The following is a 27,638-nucleotide window of genomic DNA, read 5'->3' on the forward strand; positions in this document are numbered from 1 at the left end:
GAGGTAACAGCCACCAAAAAAGCCACCTTCCAGGAGAGGAGAGGGGCTGAGATGTCCTGAACGGGTTCAAACGGGGGCTGTTGGAGAACGCTTAGGACCATATTAAAGTCCCATGGGTCCACTGGAGGGCGACAAGGCGGCGCCAGGTGAGCCACCCCTTGTAGAAACGTCTTGACCTGAGGACGGCCAGCCAAGTTACGTTGGAATAGAATGGACAAGGCCAAAACTTGGCCTTTGAGAGTGCTTAGAGAGAGTCCCGCCTCCAGGCCAGACTGAAGAAAGGCCAAAATGACCGGTAACGAAAAGGACATGGAGCTAGCAGATCTTGCTCGCAGTGACGAAAAAAGGCTTTCCAGGTTCTGTGGTATATGCGCAAGGTAGCGGGTTTTCTGGCATTAATTAGGGTCTGAATGATATTGTCAGCAAAACCCGCCTTCAACGGCCATGCCATTAAATTCAGAGAACGAGAATTCTGATGAAGACTAGGTCCTTGAGAGAGGAGATCCAGAAGGTCTGGTAGACTCCAGGGGGGAGTCGACGAGCAGGTTTACTAGATCTGCGTACCAGACGCGTCTGGGCCAATCCGGAGCTACTAGAATTACCGGTACTCCTTTTGTCTTGATCTTTTTGACGACTCAAGGGATCAAAAGGTAGAGGGGGAAAGAGATAGGGCAGCTGGAATTGAGACCATGATATGACTAGCGCGTCTTGAGCGATCGCTAGCGGATCGCGGAACCGAGCTACAAAGGATGGGACCTTGTGGTTTAACCGAGACGCCATGAGGTCGACGTCCGGCGTGCCCCACCATAAGCAAATCTGATGAAACACCTCGGGATGGAGAGACCATTTTCCTGAGGCAAGGCCTTGCCGACTGAGGAAGTCGGCCGCCCGATTGTCGACCCCCGGAATGTGGACTGCTGAAATTGCCGGAACGGTCTTCTCGGCCCAAACTAGCACTCTTGCCACCTCTTTCGAGACGGGCTTGCTGCGCGTTCTTCCTTGATGGTTTATGTATGCCACGGCCGTGGCATTGTCCGATTGTATGCTGACTGGGAACCCTGCTAGAATCTCCTGCCAGTGACGCAACGCCAGGTAAATTGCCCTCATCTCCAAGATGATCGGTAGGGAGACTTCGTGGGGACTCCACCGACCCTGCACCGTGTGGTGAAGGAAGACTGGCAACCGATGAGGCTAGCATCTGTCGTGACCACCTGCCAGCGAAGCGGTGGGAATGACCTACCGGGTCTGAAGGAAGAGGGGTGGGTCCACCAGGTTAGTGACCTTCTCACTTGAAGAGGTAACCTGATGCATCGATCTAGAGATGACGGGTTCTTGTCCCAAGCCGACAGAAGGGCCAGTTGAAGAGGCCGGGTATGGAACTGGGAAAACGGTACCGCTTCCACAGCTGCCACCATTTTTCCCAGGACACTCATGCATAAGCGATGGGAGTGTGGACTTGGGTCGGAGAGAAGGTGGATCCCCCGACGGAGAGAGTTTATCTTTTCCCTTGGAAGAAGGACCAGGGCAGGGGTCGTGTCAAACTGCATCCTTAGAAAGGTTACACGTTGAGATGGGACCAGGGAGGATTTGTCTGTGTTGATCAGCCAGCCTAACCGAGAGAGAGAGTGTGTTCAAGGTGATCTGGAGGCTGTGGAGACAGTCCCTGAAGGTGGGGCATTTGATTAACAGGTCGTTGAGGTAGGGGATAATTACAGTCCCCCTGGCTCGTAGAATGGCCATGACCGTCGCCATTACCTTCGTGAAAGCCCTCAGGGAGGAGGCGAGACCGAAGGGGAGGGAAGTGAACTGGTAATGTGCGTTCTGGAAGGAAAAGCGAAGAACTTCTGATGTGATGCGCAGATTGGGATGTGAAGATACACGTCCTGAATGTCCACTGAACAAAGATATTCCTCGGCTTCCATCAAGGCGATTACCGACCTGGCGGACTCCATTCTGAAGTGTTGGGTGCATACTTGTTGGTTTAGCTGTTTGAGATCCAGGATCGGACGTACTGAGACGTCCTTTTTTGGAACAACGAAAAGATTGGAGTAAAAACCGAAAAACCTTTCCTGAAAGGTGACGGGAACTATGACTCCTGAGAGCAGAAGGGAGGCAATGGCCTGAAGGAAGCCGGGAAGCAGAGATGGTTGTAGGGGGCGGGACCTGAGAAACCGTGTTCCTGGCCTGGTGTTGAATTCGATTTTGTAGCCAGAGGTCACAATCTCCTGGACCCAGGCGTCTTCTATTGCCGAGACCCAAGAGTCTCGGAACAGAAGCAGACGGCCACCCACCCTGGGAGAAGTCCCAGGTGGGAGTGACCCGTCATGCTGAGGAAAATCTGTTGAATCGTAATCGGGATCCAGAGGACTTGGAGGAGCGACCCTTTTCGCACGAGTTGGGAGTGGGCCTAAAGGAAGGCTTACGTCTCTCTCGCTGTGCTGGCGTACAGTCCTGTTGAGAGGAGGGGCCCGGTTGAGCGAACTGACGAAAGGACCGGAACGTCTCCTAGGAAAGGCATGTTTAGGTCTGGGATGGGGAAGGGAGGTGCTCTTGCCCCCAGTGGCATCAGAAATGATTTGGTCTAACTTAGACCCAAACAGCCTGGAGCCTTGAAAAGGAAGATTTGTTAGAGATTTTTTGGAAGCCGGGTCGGCGCTCCAAGCCTTCAGCCAAAGAATTCTACGTAAGGCAATAAGATTGCTAGAGACACGGGCTGAGCAGGCAGCGGTCGAGGGACGCAGTGTGCAGATATTTCCCTGCGTGGGCGATCTGATCCGCTAGGTCAGCCAGATCGTCCGGGGAAGATGCCCTGCCTAAGCTGTTTGGCCCATGCGGACACTGCTGTTGATACCTAAGTTGAGGCAAAGGAAGGACGAAGGGAGGCGCCAGCAGCCTCGAAGGCCGACTTAGCCAAGGCCTCAACCTGTCTATCCGTAGTGTCCTTAAGGGAGGAACAGTCTGGAAGAGACAGCACGGTTTTGGCCGAGAGACGAGAGAATCCACTGATGGGGACTCCGTCCATTTGCTGACAAGGTAATGGTGAAACGGGTATAGCATGTCTGTTTCTTTCCTGTAAAGCGCTTTTCTGAATGACACCGTCAAATTCTGTATGGTTAGAAAAAGTGCGTGCCGGGCGCTTAATTCTCTTGAAGGAAACTGAGTAGTCCTGAGAAGGGCTCTCATCCTATTTAACATGCACAGTCTGATTGACAGCCGATATAAGGCTGTCAATCATGTCCTGGATCTTGGAATATTGGTCGTGTCGGAACCAGAGTCTGAATCTGATGCCCAGTTAGATCCCAGGGCGACCTCCGGGGAAGAGGTGCGAGATGCAGGAAGCATCTTGGAGTCTGGAGAGCTGGAGGATGAGCTTGTGTGAGTCCGTTTCTGAGAACGTGCTCTCAGTCTGCCCTTGGGAGGAAGAGGAGGCAGGGGTGCCTGCGAACCGTCCGTGGGAACGTTCGGCGCACTGGTGGCCGTGGACAACAAAGGCAAGCGTTGTAGGACCTGCACCAGAGATTGAGATACCTTGGTGAGGTCAGAGACAGACTGGGACATAGCAACAGCCTACTCCGGAGGAGAGGGAGTTCCTTCGTCCAGGGTGGCGAGGGGGGGGGGGGGATCTTGGGGTGCCAGCATGGTGGGCGGTTTGCAGGTCGAGCAGAAAGCTGTTGTGAGACCCGCAGGCCACTTAATACCGCAAAGAGCACAGGCGTAGTATGTGACTATTTGAGAGGAAAGGACAGAGAGCTCCCTGGGTTTGGGCATATGTGCCTGACCAGGGATACTGCAGAGGAAGGAGCCTGTAGGCAGGAAAAGGTGTGGGTCAGTGCCAGGGCAGAGCCTACCCGATCCTGAAGTAACCACGGTCCTGTGTCCCCCTTCGGAACTCCGGAGCTGAAGCCGGAGTGGGCTATTGCCAGGCAGAGTGGTGCCGCCGGAGTCAGGAGCAGAGCGGCAGTGATGAAGCAGCCAGGCAGAGTGATGGCATCGGCGTAGAGGGGCGGGGCAGGAGCAGAGCGCGCTGCCCTGATGATGAGAGGTGCCGAGGCTCTGATAGGTGGAAGGAAAGGGGGCGGCCTTAAAGGACCCAGCCACTGATAGGTCCGCGGGAGGGCTTGTAGGCGTGGCGTAAGCATCACAATGCTCATCGGCCCTGATTGGTCGATTGCTGGAGGGGGCGTATACCCGCCGGTAAGAGGAACGGCCCACCAGACGCCCCCCGACAGAGAAAACGCGGGCAGTTTTGCCGCACCTAATGGGGAAGAATGGGGAATGAGGGACGCTGAATTTTCGAGGAGAGAGAGCGTGGGCCGGGAAGCGCTGCTGAAGTAAGCGCCATGTTTGATGAGGGGGGGGGTGGAGGTGGGGGCATGGCAGGCAGCACTGGGGGCCTGGGACCTGCGGTTGTGAGGCAGCAGGAGATGTACCTTTCTGTCCTTTTTTAGAGTCTCGATACCTCTTCTTTTTCTCCCCTTCTGAGGATGGTCACAGGAGGTCCTCCATGGATAGGGGGCGGGATCCTGGCTCTTCCTCCTTCCTGCACTGACCGTACTGGACAGTGAGACGGTGTCGACCCCAGAATCTGGGGGAAGGTCACCGCAAGGACCAGAGTCTCCCTCTCAGGCCGCTCCGAGGAAGGGGCTGGGGTGGGGAATAGGCAAGTACTGGCCACCAGGAATCACCGAGACACCGTGAGGTGACAGGGAATAGGTCTTGCCCAGCGGGTCCGAGAGTGGGCGATGCGGGGGTTGCCACACTGCTCTCTCGGTCGCTTGTGAAATGGGTTAACAGGGGACACAGTTTTACCTGTTAACCCTGAAGAGCTGTATCTGAAAAATAAAAAACAAGTATTAATAAAACACAACTGGGTTAGATCTGTTAGGATCCAGTCTACCTCCTACAGACACTAAGCTTAAACTGGTGAGCTTGGTGCCTGTAGGCGGGTGTATACTGCGGAAGAGGAGCTATTTTTTTTTTTGCCTAGTGTCAACCTCCTAGCGACAACAGCATACACCCATGGTCCTGTGTCCCCTAATGAAGCGATAAAGAAATACCTTTACCATTTTACACTACTTGGTTATCAGATAAGACCCTATTTGCACTTTTGTCTTTCCAGTTTGTTTTAGAAATTGCAATTCTGTAGTTAAGGATATAATATATTACCCAATAAAAAAAAATTGCAGCTAAAAGGGTTTATTTTAATTTTTTTTTTTTAAATGAGATATGAAAAATTGCAGATTCTTAATATGCTGGTGTGGACGAGGTTATGTAAGACAGATGTTTATAGCTGTTAAAATTTGTTTGAATAAACATAAATCTACTGATCGATCTTATAAACTGCAGGATGTGAGCAGTGGCCAAAGGATTGCATCAGAAAATTAACAGAAAAATGTAGGCACATCAATTGCTAGACAGTTTTTTTGAATACCGACAATATTAATGAATTGCATTGGGAAGTGTTAGAGGAGGTTGCCATTATTTCGGATATCACAGCTAATAAACTGAGGAGGCAGGAGGTTTATTGGATAGTCTGACTTGATCGGTTGCAACTGAAAGGATTAAAAGAGAGGCATTACATTAATGTTTTCATCTGATAGCTTATTTTATGGCTGGAACTTTTATACGTTTGCATAAAGTTCTGATCTAGATTTGTATATGCCTTATGAATTAGATCATATTTGCGTTAAAAGAAGTTCTCATGCACCTGATGTGAGCCTCTGTCCCAACAGTATGTTTTCCAGCGTCCCATTTCCTTTCATTTTTGCTATAAAAGGATACGTCAACTCCGACTCAATGCCAAAAAACTGGTCAATAAAACTCTTCTTCTTTGGTGCAGCGGCAGCGCCTGCAGACTCCGTCTAAAGAGACAAGATAAAGGGCTAGTTAACCTACTATTTTCCCAAGACATAGTAAATGGACATAGAAATATGTGCTACCTTACAGAATAATTTCCCTGCACAGATGATTTTGTTTTTATTAAAAAGGTCAAAAAGGTGCAAGATAAAGAGCACTGCCACCTTTCAGCAGGTCCAGATCCCACCAAGGACAACATCTACAAGGAGTTTGTATGTTCTCCCCGTGTTTGTGTGGGTTTCCTCCAGTTTCCTCCCACGCTCCAAAGACATAGTGATATGGAATCTGGACTGTGAGCCCCAATGGGGAGAGTGAGGATGTCTGTAAAGTGTTGTCGAATATGGTGGCGCTATAATAGCGAGTCAAATAAAATAACTTGTCCAGCACAAGTCAAAACCACATGTAGTGATGTGAACATCACATTCCAAAAACACCATCATTAACCTGGCATTAATTACATACAGATTAAGGCTGTGTGCCCACGTAGCGTTTTTCAAGCGTTTTTGATGCGGAATTTCCGCAGCGGAAACGCTTGTAAAACGCTTGGTAACCCGCACCCCATGATCCCCAATGGGATTCCGCAAGTTCTATGCACATGCTGCGGATTTTTCCGCAGCGTTTATGCTGCGTTCAAAAATCCGCAGCATGTCATTTAATTTTGCGTTTCCGCAAGCAGAATTGCCTTTGTCCAATGCATAAAAAACGCAAGGCAATTCCGCATGCGTTTTTCCGGGAGAGGACTTGCAGAAATGAAGCAGAAATTTTCTGCTTCATAAATGCAACGTGGGCACATAGCCAAAGTCACAATATTCTAGAACATGAAGTAATAAATGTTACATGAGTGAATAACAAGGGAAAAAGGGTGGGGGGGTGGGGTGGGGGGGGACGGGACACTGTCATCTGCACTGTATTGAATAACATTGGTCTGAGTGGTCCATTTTTTTGTTTTTTCTCACAAGCAGCACTCAGACTGAAAATACAGTCGTATGAACTTGGCCATGTAGACATTTATTTCCAGCACCATGTCTAGCAAGAAATGGACCAGGGCATGTTCTTAATACATCCCAACGTCCTACAATAAAAACCATAGTGAGGCGTACACATCTAGGGACTAGTGAACTCCTTCTTAGCTTCAAGATATACACTTTCTGGTAGAGGTACAAAGCTATTAAATTAGGACTAAAAGGAAGGACAGATAGTGAGGGCAGTAATGAAAGCCACCTACTGAGCATTTACCTCCATGTCTGTGTCTCCTTCTATGGGTTTTAACTTCTGCTGCAGAACCCGCATTACTTCTACCCAGCATTCATTGGCATCCTGAAAAACAAAAACATAAAATATACAGGTTCTATAACCAACCAAAACAGACCAGATGGGTATTTAAACTAAAGCAGCAGAGGCACATTTCATGGTACATATGCCACACGGTTACTTAATGATCTGCTGTGGTCCACCATCTTGCACCCTCAAACAGCTGACATTTCCAGAGGTATCAGACCCTACACACTCCCCAGAGTGGTCACTGCATTCATCTGAGTAATGAATGATGGCTTGGGTGTGCCAGGCGCTGTTCAGAAACTGCCCATACACATTCAAGAACAGTCAGCCAACTGCTCATTTGGCCAAAAGCAACCCCCCTGACCCCTGTTATACACACGCATGCCTGGTTAGAGCAAGCATGAATGCATTCCCAGTACCACTAACCTTGTGGCAGTGGCTAATACTCAAGAACAAAATTGGACATTGAAATTCAAAGTGGCAGATCCTACTTTCCCCTCAATGTTACCAAGGAAGAGTTGGGAGGTCCAATGTACATTAGACTGTCCACTCCTACTAAAACTGGCAGGTTAAAATGAATTTAATGTAATGTGCATGGTCACCTTTACTGAGCCACACTGAACTGAGGAACAGAGGTGGGTCCCATGAGGTGTGCAGATGGGCAACCTTCATAAAGCAAACCATCTAAGCATACACAAGACCATATGAAAAGGGGAACATAACTAGAAAGCCACATTTTGGGGGACTAGGAAGGTACATGAAGGCCGGAGTAACAACGAAAACTTTGGCTGCAACACTTGTCACATGATTAAAGTTTGCTAGGCTACATAGCAGTACAATACAAGCGAATTGACTCGCATTGCAATCACGGGGGTACTATGACCTATGACAAGCACAGCGCAAAAAATCCGACACGGTTGGACTTCTTTTGACTTGCTTGACAAAGTTGCAGGATATAGAAGCGACACTTATTGAACTTTGGTAGCGAGACAAGTGTCGTGGCCAAAGTCACCATGTAGCACCAGCATTAGCATTACAAAGGACATGTTTGGCAAAATTACCTGTTGTATATACTGTCCTTGTTCACCTTTTTCTGCAAACCGTGGAAAGGCCATGTGTAAGAACTGGAGAAGGATGATTGGCGGAATATTGGAAGAGGTCTTATCCATTGATTCATATAAATCACGAAGGGCTAAATAGGAAAGATGGAGGAGTCACACATTTGATGTACCGAGTCATGAAAGAATAAGAAACTATGGAACAGAGGTTTTACACAGCTACAGTCACAAGTTCTAGTTTAATGCAACTAATGGCATCAAAAAGTTTAAATCGATCCTTAACTTTGTGCAATTGAAGTTTCTGCACTACTCTGTGCACATAATATGTATACTCTGAGGAGGCAAGACACCAACCTGCAGTAATATACTGAGCTGAGGCCATTTCTCCAGAAGCTCTCAAGGCACCTGTATAGCTGGAATAAATGAACACACAAGCATTACAAACCTTCCACCAACACCTTGTGGGTAATACACCCCCACACACACCATGTTATGACACCTATATTATCATTACTTTGTTTTATAGAATTGTACATTCGAGTACCCCCCCGGCACAGTCCACTACACCTGGACCCCCGCCTGTTAAATTCATCATAAGTTACGCCACTAAAGTGGCATAACTTACTCTCGAAATGTATGCCTGCCCCTAGCAGGTGTACATTTCTGCCGACGGCACACGGCGAGTATCAAATGTCGCTTAATGAATCAAGTCAGGGTACTCAAGCGAGCACTTCATTAATACTGCCGAGCTAGGCCAGTCTTAATGAATCGACCAAGTCTTTAACAACTTATTAGCATCTAAGAAGAACCCCCATATTAAAACACTTCTAAAAAGTTGCAAAATTTTAAATTTGCCACAGTGTGCTTTTGATCAGCAGCTCAAATAGCCCAAAATCCCAAATGATTCATTTGACACAAGAGGCTAGTATTCGTAGCCAAAGGCCTGTAGGACAGCAGAGACAAGACCTCACTAATTCCACAATCATACCGCTTAAGAGACTCTTTTAGTTCTGGCACCGAGCGGATACACTGAACTGTGGCATTCATGTAACACGTGTTTCCGAGGTTAGTTAACCCACAAGGCAACTCCATCTGTAAGACACAGAAGACATGAAATGGGAGTTACAGACCTTGTGGAAAAAGGCGGCATGTGTGTTTCAAGGCAAACACTGAAAGTTACATTGTTCCGTAGATCATATACATGCAGGGTTTTAAATACGATCATGGAGAAACGTATCTTTATTTAAGGCTATGTCCATATTAGCATTATAAAATAAGCCACACAGCTCTGCCGATCAGACTGAGACCAATGGAGCCCAGCGAATCTAATGAACCCAATGAATTAAAATGGGCTCCATCAACTTATTAAATTAACTATGCAGCACCAATTTTCCTAATTATATATAAACACATACACACACGGCTGAAAGTGTTGACACCCTTGAAGTTGTTCCAGAAAATTATTGCAATTACACATGTTTTGTTATACATATGTTTATTTCCTTTGTGTGTATTGGAACACCACACTAGAACAAAGAAAAAAAAATAACAGACAATTGGGACATAATTTCATACAAAACCCTAAAAATGGACTTGACAAAATTGTTGGTACCCTCAACTTAATACTTGGTTGCACACTCGTTGGAACAAATAACTGCAATCAATGGCTTCCAATAACAATCAACAAGCTTCTTACACCTCTCAACTGGAATTTTGCAAGCCGCTCCAGGTCTCTTATATCTGAAGGCACCTTCTCCCAACAGCAATTTTAAGATCTCTCCACAGGTGTTCAATGGGATTTACATCTGGACTCATTGCTGGCCACTTCAGAATGCTCCAGTGCTTTGTTTCTATCCATTTATGGGTTTTTCTTGAAGTATTTTTGGGGTCATTGTCCTGCTGGAAGACCCATGACCTAGGATGCAAACCCAGCTTTCTGACACTGGGCACTATATTGCGGCCACAAAATCCTTTGGTAATCTTCAGATTTCATGATGCCTTGCACACAGTCAAGGCACCCCGTGCCAGAGGCAGCAAAGAAAAACAAAACAACTTTGAACCTCCACCATATTTGACTGTAGGTACTGTGTTCTTTTTTTTGGTAGGCCTCATTCCGTTTTCGGTAAACGGTAGAATGATGTGCTTTACCAAACAGCTCTATCTTGGTCTCATCTGTCCACAAGATTCGTTCCCAGAAGGATTTTGGCAAACTGCAGTCTAGCTTTTTTGTGTCTCTGAGCACTGGGGTCCTCCTGGGTCTCCTGCCATAGCGTTTAATTTCATTCAAATGTCGACAGATAGTTTGCGCCGACAGTGATGCACCCTGAGCCTGCAAGACAGCTTGAATTTCTTTGGAACTTGATTGGGGCTGCTTATCCACCATCCAGACTATCCTGCATTGCAACCTTTCATCAATTTTTCTCTGCCGTTTACATCCAGAGAGACTAGCTACAATGCCATAGGCTGTAAACTTCTTGATTATGTTGCGCACTGTGGACAAAGGAACATCAATATCTCTAGAGATGGACTTGTAACCTCACGATTGTTGGTATTGGTCAACAATTTTAGTTCTTAAGTCCTCAGACAGTTCTCTTCTACTCTTTCTGTTCTCTATGCCTTGTGTGGCACACAAAGACAACACAAAGATTGAGTCAACTTCTCCCCTTTTCATCTGGTTTCAGATGCGATTTTCATATTGCCCACACCTGTTACTTGTCACAGGTGAGTTTGAACGAGCATTGCATGCTTGAAACAAAAGTTTTTTCCCCACAATTTTGGAAAGGTGGCAACAATTTTGTCCATTTTTGGGCTTTTGTGTGAAATTATGTCCAATTTGCTTTTTTTCCCCTCTGTCTTTTTTATGTTGTTCCAATACACACAAAAGGAAATAAACATGTGTAATTGCAATAATTTTCCAGAAGAAATACTTCATTTTCTGGAACAATTTCAAGGGTGCCAACACTTTCAGACATGTATGTATATATGAATATAATATATATATAAATCACTGATTCTGTAGGTCATCCAAGGCCTGTATATATATATATATATATATATATATATATATATATATATATATATATATATATATATATATATATATATATATATATATATATATATATATATATATATATAATGCTTATTGGGTAAAAGCAACTTGGAAAAAAGTTTTTTTGTTTGTTTTTTTTTACATATAAGACAGACATGCCATACTGATAGTAAACACTGATACAAGGATTCTCATGAAAAAGTGGAATGAACATGCACACTGAACCAATCACAGTAGGCATCTTTATTGGGGACTGTGCAGCAAATGGTGTTAAAATTCTGCCTCTGCAGAAACCCAAGTACTATGGTACTTTCAAATCATTTGATTGGTAGGGATCTGGGAGAGGAACCCCCAAAATCTGATATAGATGGCCTACACCAATAGGTTTCCAAACAACTAGATCCTCTATTACACAAGCAGCAAAGCGATTCCCACTACAGTGCAGAACAATCAATAAGAATAGAAGCAACCTTTACTCATCTGCACTGGACACATTAAAGGTGGATGGTCTGATGGGCAATCACCAGAACAGCAGGGGGCGCCACAAGTATGCCATGCACAGCGCTTTCTTTAATTACTCAAATGAAAGTCCATTTTATACAAAAATATTCATCAATACCTGTGATGACATTAGCTTCAATTAAACCAGATACCTGAAACTCATATACAATTCAACCTCATTGGGATAAATGTCACGGCCAAAAGCTGAAAAGAATAAAATGCCATGAGTACACTTACTGCAGAGGCCAACTGCTCCTCCGTCATGTCTTCTACAAATACAGGCCTCTCTGCGGGCTCCTCGGGAAGAGCTTCAGCAGAGCCCATCATTAACAAGCTCATTCCCTGCAAGAGAAGAACATAAAGGAAAATTATACGTTATGGGGAATAACTACATAATTCAAGAAGGTCTTCATCCCCCATCTACAACATGTTTATAGCACATAACTGTAGGTGTCCATAATGTTTATGGGAAACCATGCCTGCAAGGAAACGTGCCATCACAAAATAAAAACCCAATTCATGCAGTAAGACTCTCTATTTCCAATATTTTTTATTTCAAAATTTTTTTATTTTTTTCCCCCAGCTGCCACATGGACATGGGCAGTATTACACGGAGTGAGATCCTATTGAGTTGTATTGAAGTGTTTAATTTTAAGTGAAGGGAAAAAAGGTGAACAGTGACTAACCCTTAGTAGGAACAGTGGATCCTATGCCATCTACTATATCTAAATAACATTTATTTTGATTTATATATAAAATTATATTTACTAACACAAGCATAACATTGACAATTACATTTTATTCTGAACAATAATACAAAAGCCCTTAAATGTTATCAACGCTGGTGCTCAAACAGTTTTCCATTACGATTTGCACAGCTTTGAAGTCGCCTCTTACGCTTCAACAAACTTTTTTGCACAAGTCTCTTTGCATCTCTTATGTAATTTTTCAAATCACTGACACTTTTTGGTTTTCGACTATAAACTTTGTCCTTGAGTACTCCCCAAAAGAAAAAATCCATTGCGGTCAAGTCTGGTGAACGTGCCGGCCAATCCATTTATTAGGAAATGTTTCATCAAGATACTCGCGGACTACTCTTGAATAATGTGGAGGAGCCCCATCTTGTTGGAAATAAAGTCATTTGAATTAGGCTGTTGCTGTAACTGGGAAACAACTTGATTCATTAGAATTTCGAGATACTTATCTCCTGTGACTGTTCCATCAAAAAATATTGGTCCTAAAACCAAAACTTGAAATACCACCCAAACATTGACACCAGGCTCATTTAGTTGTTGCTCTAATGTTAAATGCATGTTCTCATTATACCAGTAGATACAATTATGTCTGTTAATATGGCCGGATAATGTGAAAGAAGCTTCATCACTCCACATAATGTTATCTAAAATTACTGGATTCTCTTCAATTTCGTTAAGCATAATCTCACTAAATTGCAGCCGCCTGTCTGGATCATCCTCCAATAAACCATGAATTAGACGTGGACGATAAGCTTTCCACCCAATAGATTTCAGGATTCGCATGATAGAAGCTCGTGAAATTCCCAATTCCAAAGAGGCTCTTCCGTGGACTTTTTTGGACTCTGAACAAATATTTCAGCAGCAAATTGTTTATTATCTTCTGTACAGACTGTTTTGGGTCGACCAGTTTTTAGAGCATTAAGGATTGAGCCAGTGGCATTGAATTTGTCACGAATGCGGTAAATGGTTTGTCTCTTTGGGGCTTGAGTACCAAATGTTTCAACCCAATTTGCTCTAACAGTTTCAGCATTTTGAGATTTCCAATACTCTGTTAAAATCCATTTTCTTTGATCTGTATTTAAATTATTTGCTATTATGTGTTATCTGAATTATCTGAAGAGAAAACAGATTTGGGGGAGATATATCTGTGAAAACTAGATCTGTGAAACTGGCTTTGTTGCCCTTAGCAACCAATCAGATTCCACCTTTCATTTTCCAAAGAGTCTGTGAGGAATGAAAAGTGGAATCTGATTGGTTGCTAAGGGCAACTGAGCCAGTTTCAGTTTACACCATGTTTGATAAATCTCCCCCTTCATAACCTTATTACACTTTCTGTCCACCTACTTTTGGACAATCCTGTATCTATCTATATCTATATCGAAGTGTTACCTGCCATGACAAAGACTGCTGAAAAGTAAACTGTACACAAAGTGCGAGTTTAGTATTAGGCTTATTGCTGTTGTAAAAAACTGCAAGACTTGATTAAATCCTGTCTCTTTGTGTAATTCCACAGACTTGGTGATGCTGAGATCAGGGCTCTGTGGGCGATGTATTAGCACTTTTAGGTCTCCTGTTCTTCTTTACGTTGAAGATAGGCTGTATCTTTGGAATCAGTGTCCTGCTGCAGCATAAATTTGGAGGTATTGCATGATGCATAAGCATCTGCCTGTATTTATCAGCATTGAGGACTCCTTTAAAACATAGTAACGTAGGCCGAATAAAGACCTAGGTCCATCAAGTTCAACCTGTCTCCCCCAATTGTACTACCCACATACCAACACTACACTAACTTACTGGAACCAGGCCTCACAAATGAATTACCATTTCTATTGTTATCATTACTGCACTATTACAATTAAATCAGTTTTTAATTTTTTAATTAGTTTTATTTTTGTATTACTGTTATGGTATTACTAAAATCCCTGTACCTAAATCTTTAATCCTGATCAACTCCCAAACTCCATTTTCTGAATATTTCAAGTTTTAGTTAATCAGTCCAGAGCACCTGCTGCCATTTTTCTGAATCCCAGTTCCTATGGTTTTGTACATAGCCAAGTTGCTCAGCCTTCTTTCCACGATGAAGGTATGTTTTTTTGGCCGCAATTCATACATGAATACCTCTTCTGGCCAAACGTCTTTGAACAGTAAGTGGGTGAAGCTGGGTGTCACTGCTTGCTGCCAGTTCTGAGTTGATGGCACTGCTGAACATCTTCTGATTTTGAAGGGAAGCATAATGATGGGTCTTATCTGCTACACAAAGTTTCCTTGGCCGACCACTGTCTACAACCCTCAACATTGCCAATTTCTTGGTGCTTCTTCAAAAGAAGCTTGAACAGCCTGTCATGAAAGCCAAGTCTGCTTTGAAATCTTTACTGGGAGAGACCTTACAGATGCAGTATAACTACCTTGTTTCTTGTTGCTATGCTCCATCTTGCCATGGTGTATGACCATTAAACTGTCTACCACAACCTGACCTTTTTTTTAGCAGTTTGGTTATTCCTCACTGAGCTTTAAGTCTCCTACACTGCTGTTTCTGTTTCAACTGACAGCTTTGATATACATATGAAAATGATCATTATCACGTTTGGTTTATTTGGTTACTCATACGCCTGACAGTAACCCTGTCTCTGACTTTGTGCAAGTATACCAGGAATTGATGCCATTTTAAAAGGTATATGTAATCTCACCAAAGATTTGATTTAGATTTCTCTTTTGTTTATTCACTTTGCATTTTGTTAAGTGTTAAAAAGAAACTATTACAATAGCAATGAAAAAAAGGGGTTTAATTTCTGCGCTGCCTCGAATTCCAATGGATATCACAGAGAAAGAATCAGGATCCACGATGAAGAAACGCGGTTTATCGTCGACGCGTTTCAAAGTATAACAAGCTTCTTCCTCAGGACAAACCACAAGTTTTTAATTATTAAAAATAAACTATTAACATGAATATATTTTTGTAAACATTCATTCCAAGCAGCATTTTTTTCACACCTGCCTAAAATTTTGCACAGTATTATAGATATTATAAAGTGATATGTAAAATTGAAAAAAAAACATCACAAAAAACGGAGATTAAATATATAATCAATAGCTGACTTTCTGATGACACGTTCACTTTAAAAACCACTGGAATATGTAAATGGGATAGATGGGCACAACTGGTGGTCAGTCACTAGCATGTGCTCGCCCACCTCTGAAGCCGGACAATGACAGAAGAGGTGCAGAGGAACGGAGCAGAGGTAATGGGGGTGTAACAATCACATCACCTGTCTAGTCAGGAGCGTGGCATTTACAAAAGGAAGATTTTACTGTATTTTCAGCAGCCTCCAGCTGTCATACAGCAAACACTGCCCACTGCATGCAAAACAGACTAAAATGCTAATTATTTCATCAGAACGGGAAGAAGAAAGTACTTACAGTTTTTATCTTGAGATTACCCCAATCATCATCCTAAGGAAAAGAAAAAACTAAATGGATTAACAATATAATGTCAGCTCCTGACTGTACACCACAAGGACATCAGATATTAGAGGTACTCCGCAGGAAGAGCAAGGAAAAGGAGCAATGTAGATATTGGCTAATGAACGGTGTGTTTCGGCTACCAGATATTCAATATGTCTGCTTATTGTTGGTGAATGAAAATAATCTTTTAAAGACTAAAATCCAGCAATGCAAGATGAAGGAGTCTGCCCCCCATGAATGTAAGCAGGGATGTTTCTATTCACTGACTGCAAGCAGAGACATGAAAATAGACCTGCAGTAAGTGCATAAAAAAGCGGAGCAACATGACCATATTAATAAGCTTTATTTCATTAAAATCTTATTCCAGGACTTACTGTTGATGGTTTAATGAGCAGAATAAAACGGCACCATGTCTTTTAGGCCACGTTCACACATTCTGTATTTGGTCAGTATGTGTAAACCAAAATCAGGAGTGGGATAATCAGAGGAAAAGTATAATAGAAACACGTCACCACTTCCGTATTTATCACCCACTCCTGGTTTTTGGTTTACAAACACTGAACGTGTGAATGTGGCTTTATGCTATTAAATGGGGCTACTATGCTTCAGCCATACATGGATGCATGTGATGTTCGTGCACATTAGCATTCAGGTGAATGCAGCCAAGCTCGGGACAACCTAATGATCGGAAGCTCCTTGTAAGAATAGCAAAGTATAACCGGGGCACCTTGTAAAGCTCCTACCTTCAAGGTTCCTCCTTTCACCATGACTTTCTGTCTGTCCGGCTGCACCCCGGTCAGTGCAAACAGCTGGGCCTTGAAAACCATCGGAGGCTCATCGGTGTTAAGCTCCACATTATCAAACTTTTCCTTCCCCCACTTCACGTTAACTGGAGGGAGAAAATAGCACAATTTAATGCTTCATAAAAACAAGCAGATAAAGAACTGAGGGTATTGAAACTAATAAATATGGGAGTCGAGACCACCGGGAAATACAAGCTGGGACCTGACTAGGGGCCAAATGTTACAGCTCTAGTTTTCCCCTGCACCTGAATGCGCTATATACCCAGTACACAGATATATACAAGTGCATCTCACTAAATTAGATCATCATCAAAAAGTTAATTTATTTCACTTCTTCAATACAAAAAGTGAAACTCATATACACTGCTCAAAACATAAAGGGAACACTCAACACATCCTAGATCTGAATGAATGAAATATGCTCATTGAATACTTTGTTCTGTACAAAGTTGAATGTGCTGACAACAAAATCACACAAAAATCATCAATGGACATCAAATTTATTAACCAATGGAGGCCTGGATTTGGAGTCACCCCCAAAATTAAAGTGGAAAAACACACTACAGGCTGATCCAACTTTGATGTAATGTCCTTAAAACAAGTCAAAATGAGGCTCAGTATTGTGTGTGGCCTCCACGTGCCTGTATGACCTCCCTACAACGCCTGGGCATGCTCCTGATGAGGTTGCGGATGGTCTCCTGTGGGATCTCCTCCCAGACCTGGACTAAAGCATCCGCCAACTCCTGGACAGTCTGTGGTGAAACAGGACGTTGGTGAATGGAGCGAGACATGATGGCAGTCAGGCTACCTCTGGCGAACACATGGAGGGCTGTGCGGCCCTCCAAAGAAATGCCACCCCACACCATTACTGACCCACTGCCAAACCGGTCATGCTGAAGGATGTTGCAGGCAGCAGATCGCTCTCCATGGCGTCTCCAGACTCTGTCATGTCTGCACATGTGCTCAGTGTGAACCTGCTTTCATCAGTGAAGAGTGCAGGGCACCAGTGGCGACTTTGCCAATCCTGGTGTTCTGTGGCAAATGCCAAGCGTCCTGCATGGTGTTGGGCTGTGAGCACAAACCCCATCTGTGGACGTCGGACCCTCATACCACCCTCATGGAGTCGGTTTCTAACCGTTTGTGCAGACACATGCACATTTGTGGCCTGCTGGAGGTCATTTTGCAGGGCTCTGGCAGTGCTCCTCCTGTTCCTCCTTGCACAAAGGCGGAGGTAGCGGTCCTGCTGCTGGGTTGCTGCCCTCCTACGACCCCCTCCGTGTCTCCTGGTGTACTGGCCTGTCTCCTGGTAGCGCCTCCAGCCTCTGGACACTACACTGACAGACACAGCAAACCTTCTTGCCACAGCTCGCATTGATGTGCCATCCTGGATGAGCTGCACTACCTGAGCAACTTCTGTGGGTTGTAAAGTCCGTCTCATGCTACCATGAGTGTGAAAGCACAACCAACATTCAAAAGTGACCAAAACATCAGCCAGAAAGCATTGGTACTGAGATGTGGTCTGTGGTCCCCACCTGCAGAACCACTCCTTTATTGAGGGTGTCTTGATAATTGCCAATAATTTCCATCTATTGTCTATTCCATTTGCACAACAGCATGTGAAATTGATTGTCAATCAGTGTTGCTTCCTAAGTGGACAGTTTGATTTCACAGCAGTTTGATTTACTTGGAGTTATATTCTGTTATTTAAGTGTTCCCTTTATTTTTTGAGCAGTGTATTATAGAGTCATTACAAACAGTGATCTATTTCAAGTGTTTATTTCTGTTAATGTTGATGATTATGGCTTACAGACAATGAAAACACAAAAGTCATTATATCAGCAAATTAAAATAATTAACAAAAAACACCTGCAAAGACTTAGTCGGTTTCAGTAGGCTCCACAATCATGGGGAAGACTGCTGACTTGACAGATGTCCAGAAGGCAGTCATTGACACACTCCACAAGGTCCCAGAGTTCCAATTTTCATTTGGTAATCAAGGTCCCAGAGTCTGGAGGAAGAGTGGAGAGGCCACAATCCAAGCTGCTTGAGGTTTAGTGTGAGGTTTCCACAATCCGTGATGGTTTGGGGAGCCATGTCATCTGCTGGTGTAGGTCCACTGTGTTTTATCAAGACCAAAGTCAGCACAGCCGTCTACCAGGAAATTTTAGAGCACTTCATGCTTTCCTCTGCCGACAAGCTTTTTGGAGATGGAAATTTCATTCTCCAGCAGGACTTGGCACCTGTCCACACTGCCAAAAGTACCAATACCTGGTTTAAAAACAACAGTATCACTGTAATTGATTGGCCAGCAAACTCGCCTGACCTTAACCCTATAGAGAATCTATGGGGTATTGTCAAGACGAAGATGAGAGACACCAGACCCAACAATGCAGACGAGCTGAAGGCTGCTATCAAAGCAACCAGGGCTTCCATAACACCTCAGCAGTGCCACAGGCTGATCACCTCCATGCCACGCCGCATTGATGCAGTAATTGATGCAAAAGGAGCCCCGACCAAGTATTGAGTGCATTTACTGAACATACAGTTCAGTAGGCCAACATTTCGGATTTTAAAAACATTTTTCAAGTTATTGTTATAAAGTATTCTAATTTACTGAGATAATGACTTTTGTGTTTTCATTGGCTGTAAGCCATAATCATCAACATTAACAGAAATAAACACTTGAAATAGATCACTCTGTTTGTAATGACTATATAATATATGAGTTTCACTTTTTGTATTGAGGAACTGAAATAAATTAACATTTTGATGATATTCTAATTTAGTGAGATTCACCTGTACATGGAGAACACAATAAGACTGCCATTGTCTGATTACAAGGCTGGATGAGGTCACAGCGCACACAAGGATTATTGTTAGGATGATTACTACTCCCTCCGCAGCAGCCGCACCACCTCATGCGTATTGACAAACCTCATTTACTACAGGCAGGTACAGTCTAATGTATCATGTTGCACAAGCCGGCATCTCAGGTCACCAAATTACACATACATCTGTGCCAAATTACACCGGTAAGTAAAGCATTTGTTTCATATTAATTGCTTTAGGATTAGAAGATACAGTATAGACATCGGTTAAAGAAGACGTTCCCTCTCCTGACAGGTTTTAGGAAGTACTTGTATTTCCCATAATTTTCCAGTAATGGAGCATTTTTTCTAAAAATTCTGCAATGTACTCCGCAACAGATCCCATACACATCAGACCAACGTCATCTGACACTGCCGATCTAGATGGGCTAAAGAGAAAAACTGGACAGGAATAGATTAACCTGCGCTGCCATCAATAATGATGAGAAGACCTGATTTCAAAGAGATGCAGTTTAATAGTCAATGCGTTTTGAAATATACAGCCTCTTCATCAGGACAAACCACGGTGATTTAGATGGGCTTGGCCGCCTGTTTGTATGGGGGCCTCCTTACTCTCCCCCAACACATGATGTATGGGAAGATTAAAGACGTTGTCTGATCTAAAATGAGGCTGCAGTCACCCTATGTGACTGCAGACTTGTAAATCCTCACATGGCGCACACTGCAAGGATTCTCCGGTGTCAGTGCCAGGAATGGCGGTCACATGATCGCAAGCATGTGATATGCTTACTCACAGACAAAATGCAACTAGACTGTTTCCAGCCTACCGCAATACACTTGCATTGAGCACGACAGAAACAGTCTAGTCGGATTGTGCCCGGAGTATGCATATGGCATGCTTGCGGTTATGTGCCAGCCGTTCCCGGGGCTGACCCCAGAGAATCCTCACAGCGTGCAGTGCATGCGATGTTAGAAATCACAAGTCTGTAGTCACCGAGTAACCGCAGACTGGTCATTTTAAACCAGACAACCCCTTTAAGGATCTGGCATGGCCGATTTAGGACTGCCAATCCTTTTGCTCTGAGATGACCAGATTTCTGCAACCAGAGGAGTCTGGTAGTAGATCTCTCATAGGGAACACAGGAGATTGAGAGATCCAGAGGAGTCGTTGAGCTGTCAGCCAAGCCACAGTTCATCAGCAGCCATCTATTGTGTAAGGGGACTCTTATTCCCCCTAGAAACGTATTCATAAATGGACATCTGGGTGTTATCATTGCCTTGGTCAAAGGGGCTGTCATTATATGAGTGATGCAGTCAGCACTGATTAAACAGTATAAATGTGTAGGGGCACACCCCAACTGTAACACCTGGCTGCCAACTTATTAAGAAATTTTTAGGAGAAATATAAGAGGAATGGCAGAATACAGAGGTACAGAAAACTTATTTTCTTTATAATGCTTACTAAAATAAACACGTCCATAGAGCCGACAGGTTTTCTCTAAGGGGTAAAAATGTGTATGTCCGCATAGGGAGAACAATTATCTAATATCGGATTCTAAAGATAAAGCCGTATAACCTGATCCGGCCATCACATCCTTATCATAACAGGACATAATGCATGGCACTGGCACTGGGGCTGTTCCATCAGCAGCGGATGCCAGCTGTAATATACAGCTGACATCCAACTGACCTTAGGTACTATGGCAACAAAGATGTCAGCTCTTGGACATACACAAAAATGTACATGTCTGACATGTTATGTGCTTAAAAAAAAAAAAAAAAAAGTAACTAGACTTTAATCAGGATCGGTTGCTGGCTCCCCTCCCTCCTTACTTTATATCCTGTATATCATCATCATGAACACCAAGACACATGAAAGTTGGTGCTTACGCCAGCATACCCTTCATACTGAATAGAAAACTGGAGTGAAGAGAATGGCGTATAAAGTACAGGACCAATAAAGAGAAAATCCACACAAACACAGGAAAGACATACAAACGTCATGCAGATGTTGTAAGTAAAGTCTATGGGCAACTCCACTAAAAAACGAGCCAGGGTTCTGCTGCACACACAGGATCTGATCCATGAAAGTTTTTTCACCAGTTTTCTGGCATAAAACACTTAAATATTGCAAACAAAATGAAGACTTTGGGAGGTTTTTTTTTTTTAGTTATTTTTTAAAACACATGTCCCAGCCAACTCCGCTAAAATGGGAAGTGCATTAGTGGGATGGAGTGTGGTTTAGCCCACCCATCTAATTCATGAACATTTACCCCACATTAGTGGTGTGAGTGTGGCCACAAATGTATGACAGTCACTGACCGAAGTAACATCTCTGACGAGGGCACATTTCTGTTGTAAGGTGAACCTAACTCATTAAAGGGGCTATCCAGTCCAAATTGATAAGACTGCAGTCACTCTGTGTGACTGCAGACTGATCCGCCTTAGTGGGGATTCGTCAGTTTCTGAGCCAGGATTGGAGGGTATGTATGAGTTATACATACTCCCGGCCAGCAGGGCTGTGGCATTGATAAGCCAAACCTCCGACTCCTCAATTTCCATGACTCCAGCATCAACTCCACAGCACGGCCTCACTACTGAGCGTGTACATAAAGTGCAGCACAGATTCATCTCACTACTGAGCATGTACATAAAGTGCAGCACAGATTCATCTCACTACTGAGCATGTACATAAAGTGCAGCACAGATTCATCTCACTACTGAGCATGTACATAAAGTGCAGCACAGATTCATCTCACTACTGAGCATGTACATAAAGTGCAGCACAGATTCATCTCACTACTGAGCATGTACATAAAGTGCAGCACAGATTCATCTCACTACTGAGCATGTACATAAAGTGCAGCACAGATTCATCTCACTACTGAGCGTGTACATAAAGTGCAGCACAGATTCATCTCACTACTGAGCGTGTACATAAAGTGCAGCACAGATTCATCTCACTACTGAGCGTGTACATAAAGTGCAGCACAGATTCATCTCACTACTGAGCGTGTACATAAAGTGCAGCACAGATTCATCTCACTACTGAGCATGTACATAAAGTGCACCACAGATTCATCTCACTGCCTCACTACTGAGCATGTACATAAAGTGCAGCACCGATTCATCTCAACTAAAAGCCTAAATCCTTAGATCAGGAACAGAACAGACATTTATAGGATATTTCATAACTTTCCCAAATTCTTATGAAAACATTTACAGCACATCCTGCATTGTACTACTGTACCCAATGTATTATATATTTTAGAAGTCGGAACACTTTATACAGACTCTGACTCCACAGCCCTGCCCGCCAGAGCCTGTCTAGGGGCGCAGCCTTCCTTCAAACATTTGTATAGAGCGAGGCCGCGCCCCGACTAGTGATTCTATACCCTCCGGTCTCGGCTCAGAAATAGGCGAATTGCGTGCACTGGGGGGATTCATAAGCCTGCAGTCACACAGAGTGACTGCAGACTTATTGATTTGGACCGGACAACCCCTTTAAGTAGAGATCACCTCTTTGTGAATTAGGTGCATCTCACTACAGGGATGCCATCATTAAGATGAGCATGTAAAATGCCAGCCTTAATGAATCATGGTCAGAGTACACCATGTTTATCAGTCACTTTTTGCAGCTTGCTGGACACCTTTAACTCCTTCCTTACATCACTGTATGGAGATGAGCGCGTATGGAGAGGGCACAATCAAGGTGGAGTGTCCGTTTGGGCGCACATCACCACTCCCCTGTACCATGACGAAACTATAGGGCACCGACGGGTGGCAGCCAGAGTCTTACTGAAGGACCCTATCACTACCACAGTTTCAAGTCTCCTAAAAGGGCTAGTAGCAGGGCTGTGAAGTCAGGAAGTCAAACCTCTGACTCCTCAATTTCCATGACACCAACTCTGACTCCCTCATACATGACTCCATAGCACAGATTCATCTCAGCAAAAAGTCCAGACCCTTAGATCAGGAATAGGACAGACATTTATAGGACATTTTATAACTTTCCCAAATTATGAAAAAATATTCCCCACAAACTGCATTGAGCCACTGTACCCAATTTATTATATATTTTACGAGTCGGTCCATTTAATACAGACTCCATGACTCCGACTCCACAGCCCTGGCTAGTAAGGAAGAAATAAAAACACAAAATAAAAAAAATGCGACCCAAGCAATTTATTCAGCAAAGTTCTGGCGTCTCTGTGGCATCGCAGGTTTTCAGGTCATTTTTACCCATCAATGACCGCAGTAAAAACAAAACCCCAAACACTGAGGCAGAACCAGGTTTTCCTTTTCTCCCGTTCTTATAGACATTAGAAGGTAAAATTAATCGTGTCATTCAAAACTACAAGTCAACGGGAAAAAAGAAGAAAGGAAGAAGAAATATACAGTGATATTAAAAATGGCTGAGACGGGAAGGGGTGACTATAAAGTGTCCGCCCCTGAGGTGAGACGCCCCAGGCCACCGCACAACCGGCGGCCATGACACCGGCCCGCCAGCTCCTCTCCTGCAGGAAGTCTCTCCTCCATGCTGCAGCCTGAGTCACTGGCAGATAGAACTACTGCACCCAGCAGGCAGGAGAGGAGCCCTGCAGCCAGGCTGTGCTCAGCATTACTACAGCAGTCCCCGCACACAGCGCGCTGTGCAGGCCGCGCTCCCGGCCCCGGTACCTGCATATACGGGCATGGTGGATGTCGGGGCGCTGTCCGCTCTCCAGGCTGTCGCTGTCTCCCAGTCTCATTCAAACAGGGCCCCTCACAGCAGTGACGCTGCGAAATCACACGCTGTACCGACTGACCAGCCAATCCCGAAGTACAGCCCGGTAACGTCACCAATCAGGCACCAGTCCGGCGACTCTACAGCCAATCACAGGGCAGAGTTTTGACAGCCTGACCAATGGCAGCGAGCCTTCATTTACAATAACCCGGAAGTGATAGCAGGTTTTCTTCCTCAGAAGTAGCAGAGATGGGCACAGCTGTGAGAGAAGCTGTGCGGTACAGAGTGGCCCTCGGCGGGTGTGCCGCTCCGGTAGGGCGCTGCGCTGTAACCCGCTGGGTGCAGAGGAGGCTAAAACCAGAGGCTGTTTAGTGGCTGCAGTAAACGCTGTAAGTTGTGATAAGTAATTCTGCTCACAGCGCCCACTACCGATGGAGGACTGCAGGTGCAAGGGTTTAGCCACAGGTGCAGAACTTGTTCTTTATAACAGCAGCAGCCTCATGAGAAAAATCCATCTACACCTTTAAGGTCCTTCCTATCCATACCTCCAAATATGCACAGGGAGAAAGAGGGACACAGTAGGGGACGCACGGCTGCACATACTCAGCTGCTATATACACTGCTCCAAAAATTATAGGGAACACTCAAATAACACATCCTAGATATGAATGAATGAAATACTCTCATTGAATACTTTGTTCTGTACAAAGATGAATGTGCTGACAACAAAATCACACAAAAATCATCAATGGAAATCAAATTTATTAACCAATGGAGGCCTGGATTTGGAGTCACCCCCAAAATTAAAGTGGAAAAACACACTACAGGCTGATCCAACTTTCATGTAATGTCCTTAACCCTCAACTGGTGAGGTGGGGTTTTTGTCATGCAACTGGTGATGTGGGGTTTCCTATACCCCAGTGTTTAGAAATCTCTTACTTTTACAGAAAATGCAAAGATCACGTTTGTTTTAATCGTTTTCTTATTGGCGATTGATTACACATGAGTATAACTAATTTTTGACACCCACAAATGGATGGAAGCTAGTGAGACGCGTATCCTCATACCAGCATTTTTCAAAGAATGGCAGCCGAACAAAAATTCCCTGGGGTGTGGCAAACCCCACCTCACCAGTTGAGGGTTAAAACAAGTCAAAATGAGGCTCAGTATTGTGTGTGGCCTCCACGTGCCTGTATGACCTCCCTACAACGCCTGGGCATGCTCCTGATGAGGTTGTGGATGGTCTCCTGTGGGATCTCCTCCCAGACCTGGACTAAAGCATCCGCCACCTCCTGGACAGTCTGTGGTGCAACGTGACGTTGATGGATGGAGCGAGACATGATGTCCCAGATGTGCTCAATCGGATTCAGGTCTGGGGAACGGGCGGGCCAGTCCATAGCTTCAATGCCTTCATCTTGCAGGAACTGCTGACACACTCCAGCCACATGAGGTCTGGCATTGTCCTGCATTAGGAGGAACCCAGGGCCAACCGCACCAGCATATGGTCTCACAAGGGGTCTGAGGATCTCATCTCGGTACCTAATGGCAGTCAGGCTACCTCTGGCGAGCACATGGAGGGCTGTGTGGCCCTCCAAAGAAATGCCACCCCACACCATTACTGACCCACTGCCAAACCGGTCATGCTGAAGGATGTTGCAGGCAGCAGATCGCTCTCCACGGCGTCTCCAGACTCTGTCACATGTGCTCAGTGTGAACCTGCTTTCATCTGTGAAGAGCACAGGGCGCCAGTGGCGACTTTGCCAATCCTGGTGTTCTGTGGCAAATGCCAAGCGTCCTGCACGGTGTTGGGCTGTGAGCACAACCCCCATCTGTGGATGTCAGGCCCTCATAGCGCCCTCATGGAGTCAGTTTCTAACCGTTTGAGTAGACACATGCACATTTGTGGCCTGCTGGAGGTCATTTTGCAGGGCTCTGGCAGTGCTCCTCCTGTTCCTCCTTGCACAAAGGCGGAGGTAGCGGTCCTGCTGCTGGGTTGTTGCCCTCCTACAGCCTCCTCCACATCTCCTGGTGTACTGGCCTGTCTCCCGGTAGTGCCTCCAGCCTCTGGACACTACGGTGACAGACACAGCAAACCTTCTTCCCACAGCTCGCATTGATGTGCCATCCTGGATGAGCTGCACTACCTGAGCAAATTCTGTGGGTTGTAGAGTCCGTCTCATGCTACCACGAGTGTGAAAGCACAACCAACATTCAAAAGTGACCAAAACATCAGCCAGAAAGCATTGGTACTGAGATGTGGTCAGTGGTCCCCACATGCAGAACCACTCCTTTATTGAGGGTGTCTTGATAATTGCCAATAATTTCCATCTATTGTCTATTCCATTTGCACAACAGCATGTGAAATTGATTGTCAATCAATGTTGTTTCCTAAGTGGACAGTTTGATTTCACAGAAGTTTGATTTACTTGGAGTTATATTCTGTTGTTTAAGTGTTCTCTTTATTTTTTTGAGCAGTGTATATACAGTTATATGAAAAAGTTTGGTCACCCCTATTAATCTTAAGCTTAATGTTTTCTTAAAATTGGTGTTTTTGCAACAGCTATTTCAGTTTGATATATGTAATAACTGTTGGACACAGTAATGTTTCTGCTTTGAAATGAGGTTTATTGTGCTAACAGAAAATGTGCAAATTTTGTTTGAATGCAGATTGCACATTTTCTGTTAGTACAATAAACCTCATTTCAAGGCAGAAACATTACTGTGTCCAACAGTTATTACATATATCAAACTGAAATAGCTGTTGCAAAAACACCAATTTTAAGAAAACATTAAGCTTAAGATTAATAGGGGTGCCCAAACTTTTTAATATAACTGTATGTGCATAACTATAAAGCCGTATATATTTAGTGTCATAATCTGAACTATTTTTCAAATATACTTGTATTAAAAATGCCATATCCTTCCTTAGCTGCACTATCTAACTGCTTTTCTTTCTTTTTTTTTTTATACATTCTTTTTAATGATGCTTTGTTTGAGAATCCCAGTGCATGCTGGGATACTCAAAGCACCATCAGGGGGAAGAGGCGTTTCTGTCCCCTCCCTGAAATTAAGTTTCATCAGTGAAGCTCATTTCAGGGGCTGGGCTAATCCCTGTGTGCTGTGCACAATGACAGCGCACCTCTGTTGCTTGCTCAGATCAGTGTCAGAATACTCGGCGTGCAGAAAACAGCATCGCCCCGACAAGTGACGTCACTGGTCTCTGTACGTCGGGTATTGTGACACCGCTCTGTTGCCAGCTCATTACTACTGAACTGAGCCGGTAAGAAAGGTGCGCTGTCATTGTGCACATCACACAGTG

At 44.5% G+C, this 27,638-nt stretch overlaps 1 protein-coding gene across 1 annotated transcript in view; it reads right to left on the reverse strand.

Moving 5' to 3' along the window:
* Positions 1-24,495, reverse strand: part of USP14 (ubiquitin specific peptidase 14) — a 38,500-nt gene extending 14,005 nt beyond the window's left edge. The window contains exons 1-9 of the mRNA XM_073679134.1: positions 24,274-24,495; positions 16,706-16,851; positions 15,918-15,950; positions 11,983-12,087; positions 9,181-9,284; positions 8,547-8,605; positions 8,196-8,326; positions 7,093-7,173; positions 5,782-5,861 (exon numbers count right to left, since the gene is read on the reverse strand). Of these exons, the coding sequence (XP_073535235.1) occupies positions 5,782-5,861; positions 7,093-7,173; positions 8,196-8,326; positions 8,547-8,605; positions 9,181-9,284; positions 11,983-12,087; positions 15,918-15,950; positions 16,706-16,851; positions 24,274-24,289 (755 nt within the window). The 5' untranslated portion in view covers positions 24,290-24,495. The remainder of the gene's footprint in view (positions 1-5,781; positions 5,862-7,092; positions 7,174-8,195; positions 8,327-8,546; positions 8,606-9,180; positions 9,285-11,982; positions 12,088-15,917; positions 15,951-16,705; positions 16,852-24,273) is intronic.
* Between the last annotated feature and the right edge of the window lie 3,143 nt (positions 24,496-27,638).

This window comes from Phyllobates terribilis, unplaced genomic scaffold, assembly GCF_046119375.1.
Source record: "Phyllobates terribilis strain yellow unplaced genomic scaffold, ASM4611937v1 Scaffold_4__5_contigs__length_816908805, whole genome shotgun sequence".
Taxonomy (NCBI): Eukaryota; Metazoa; Chordata; class Amphibia; order Anura; family Dendrobatidae; genus Phyllobates; species Phyllobates terribilis.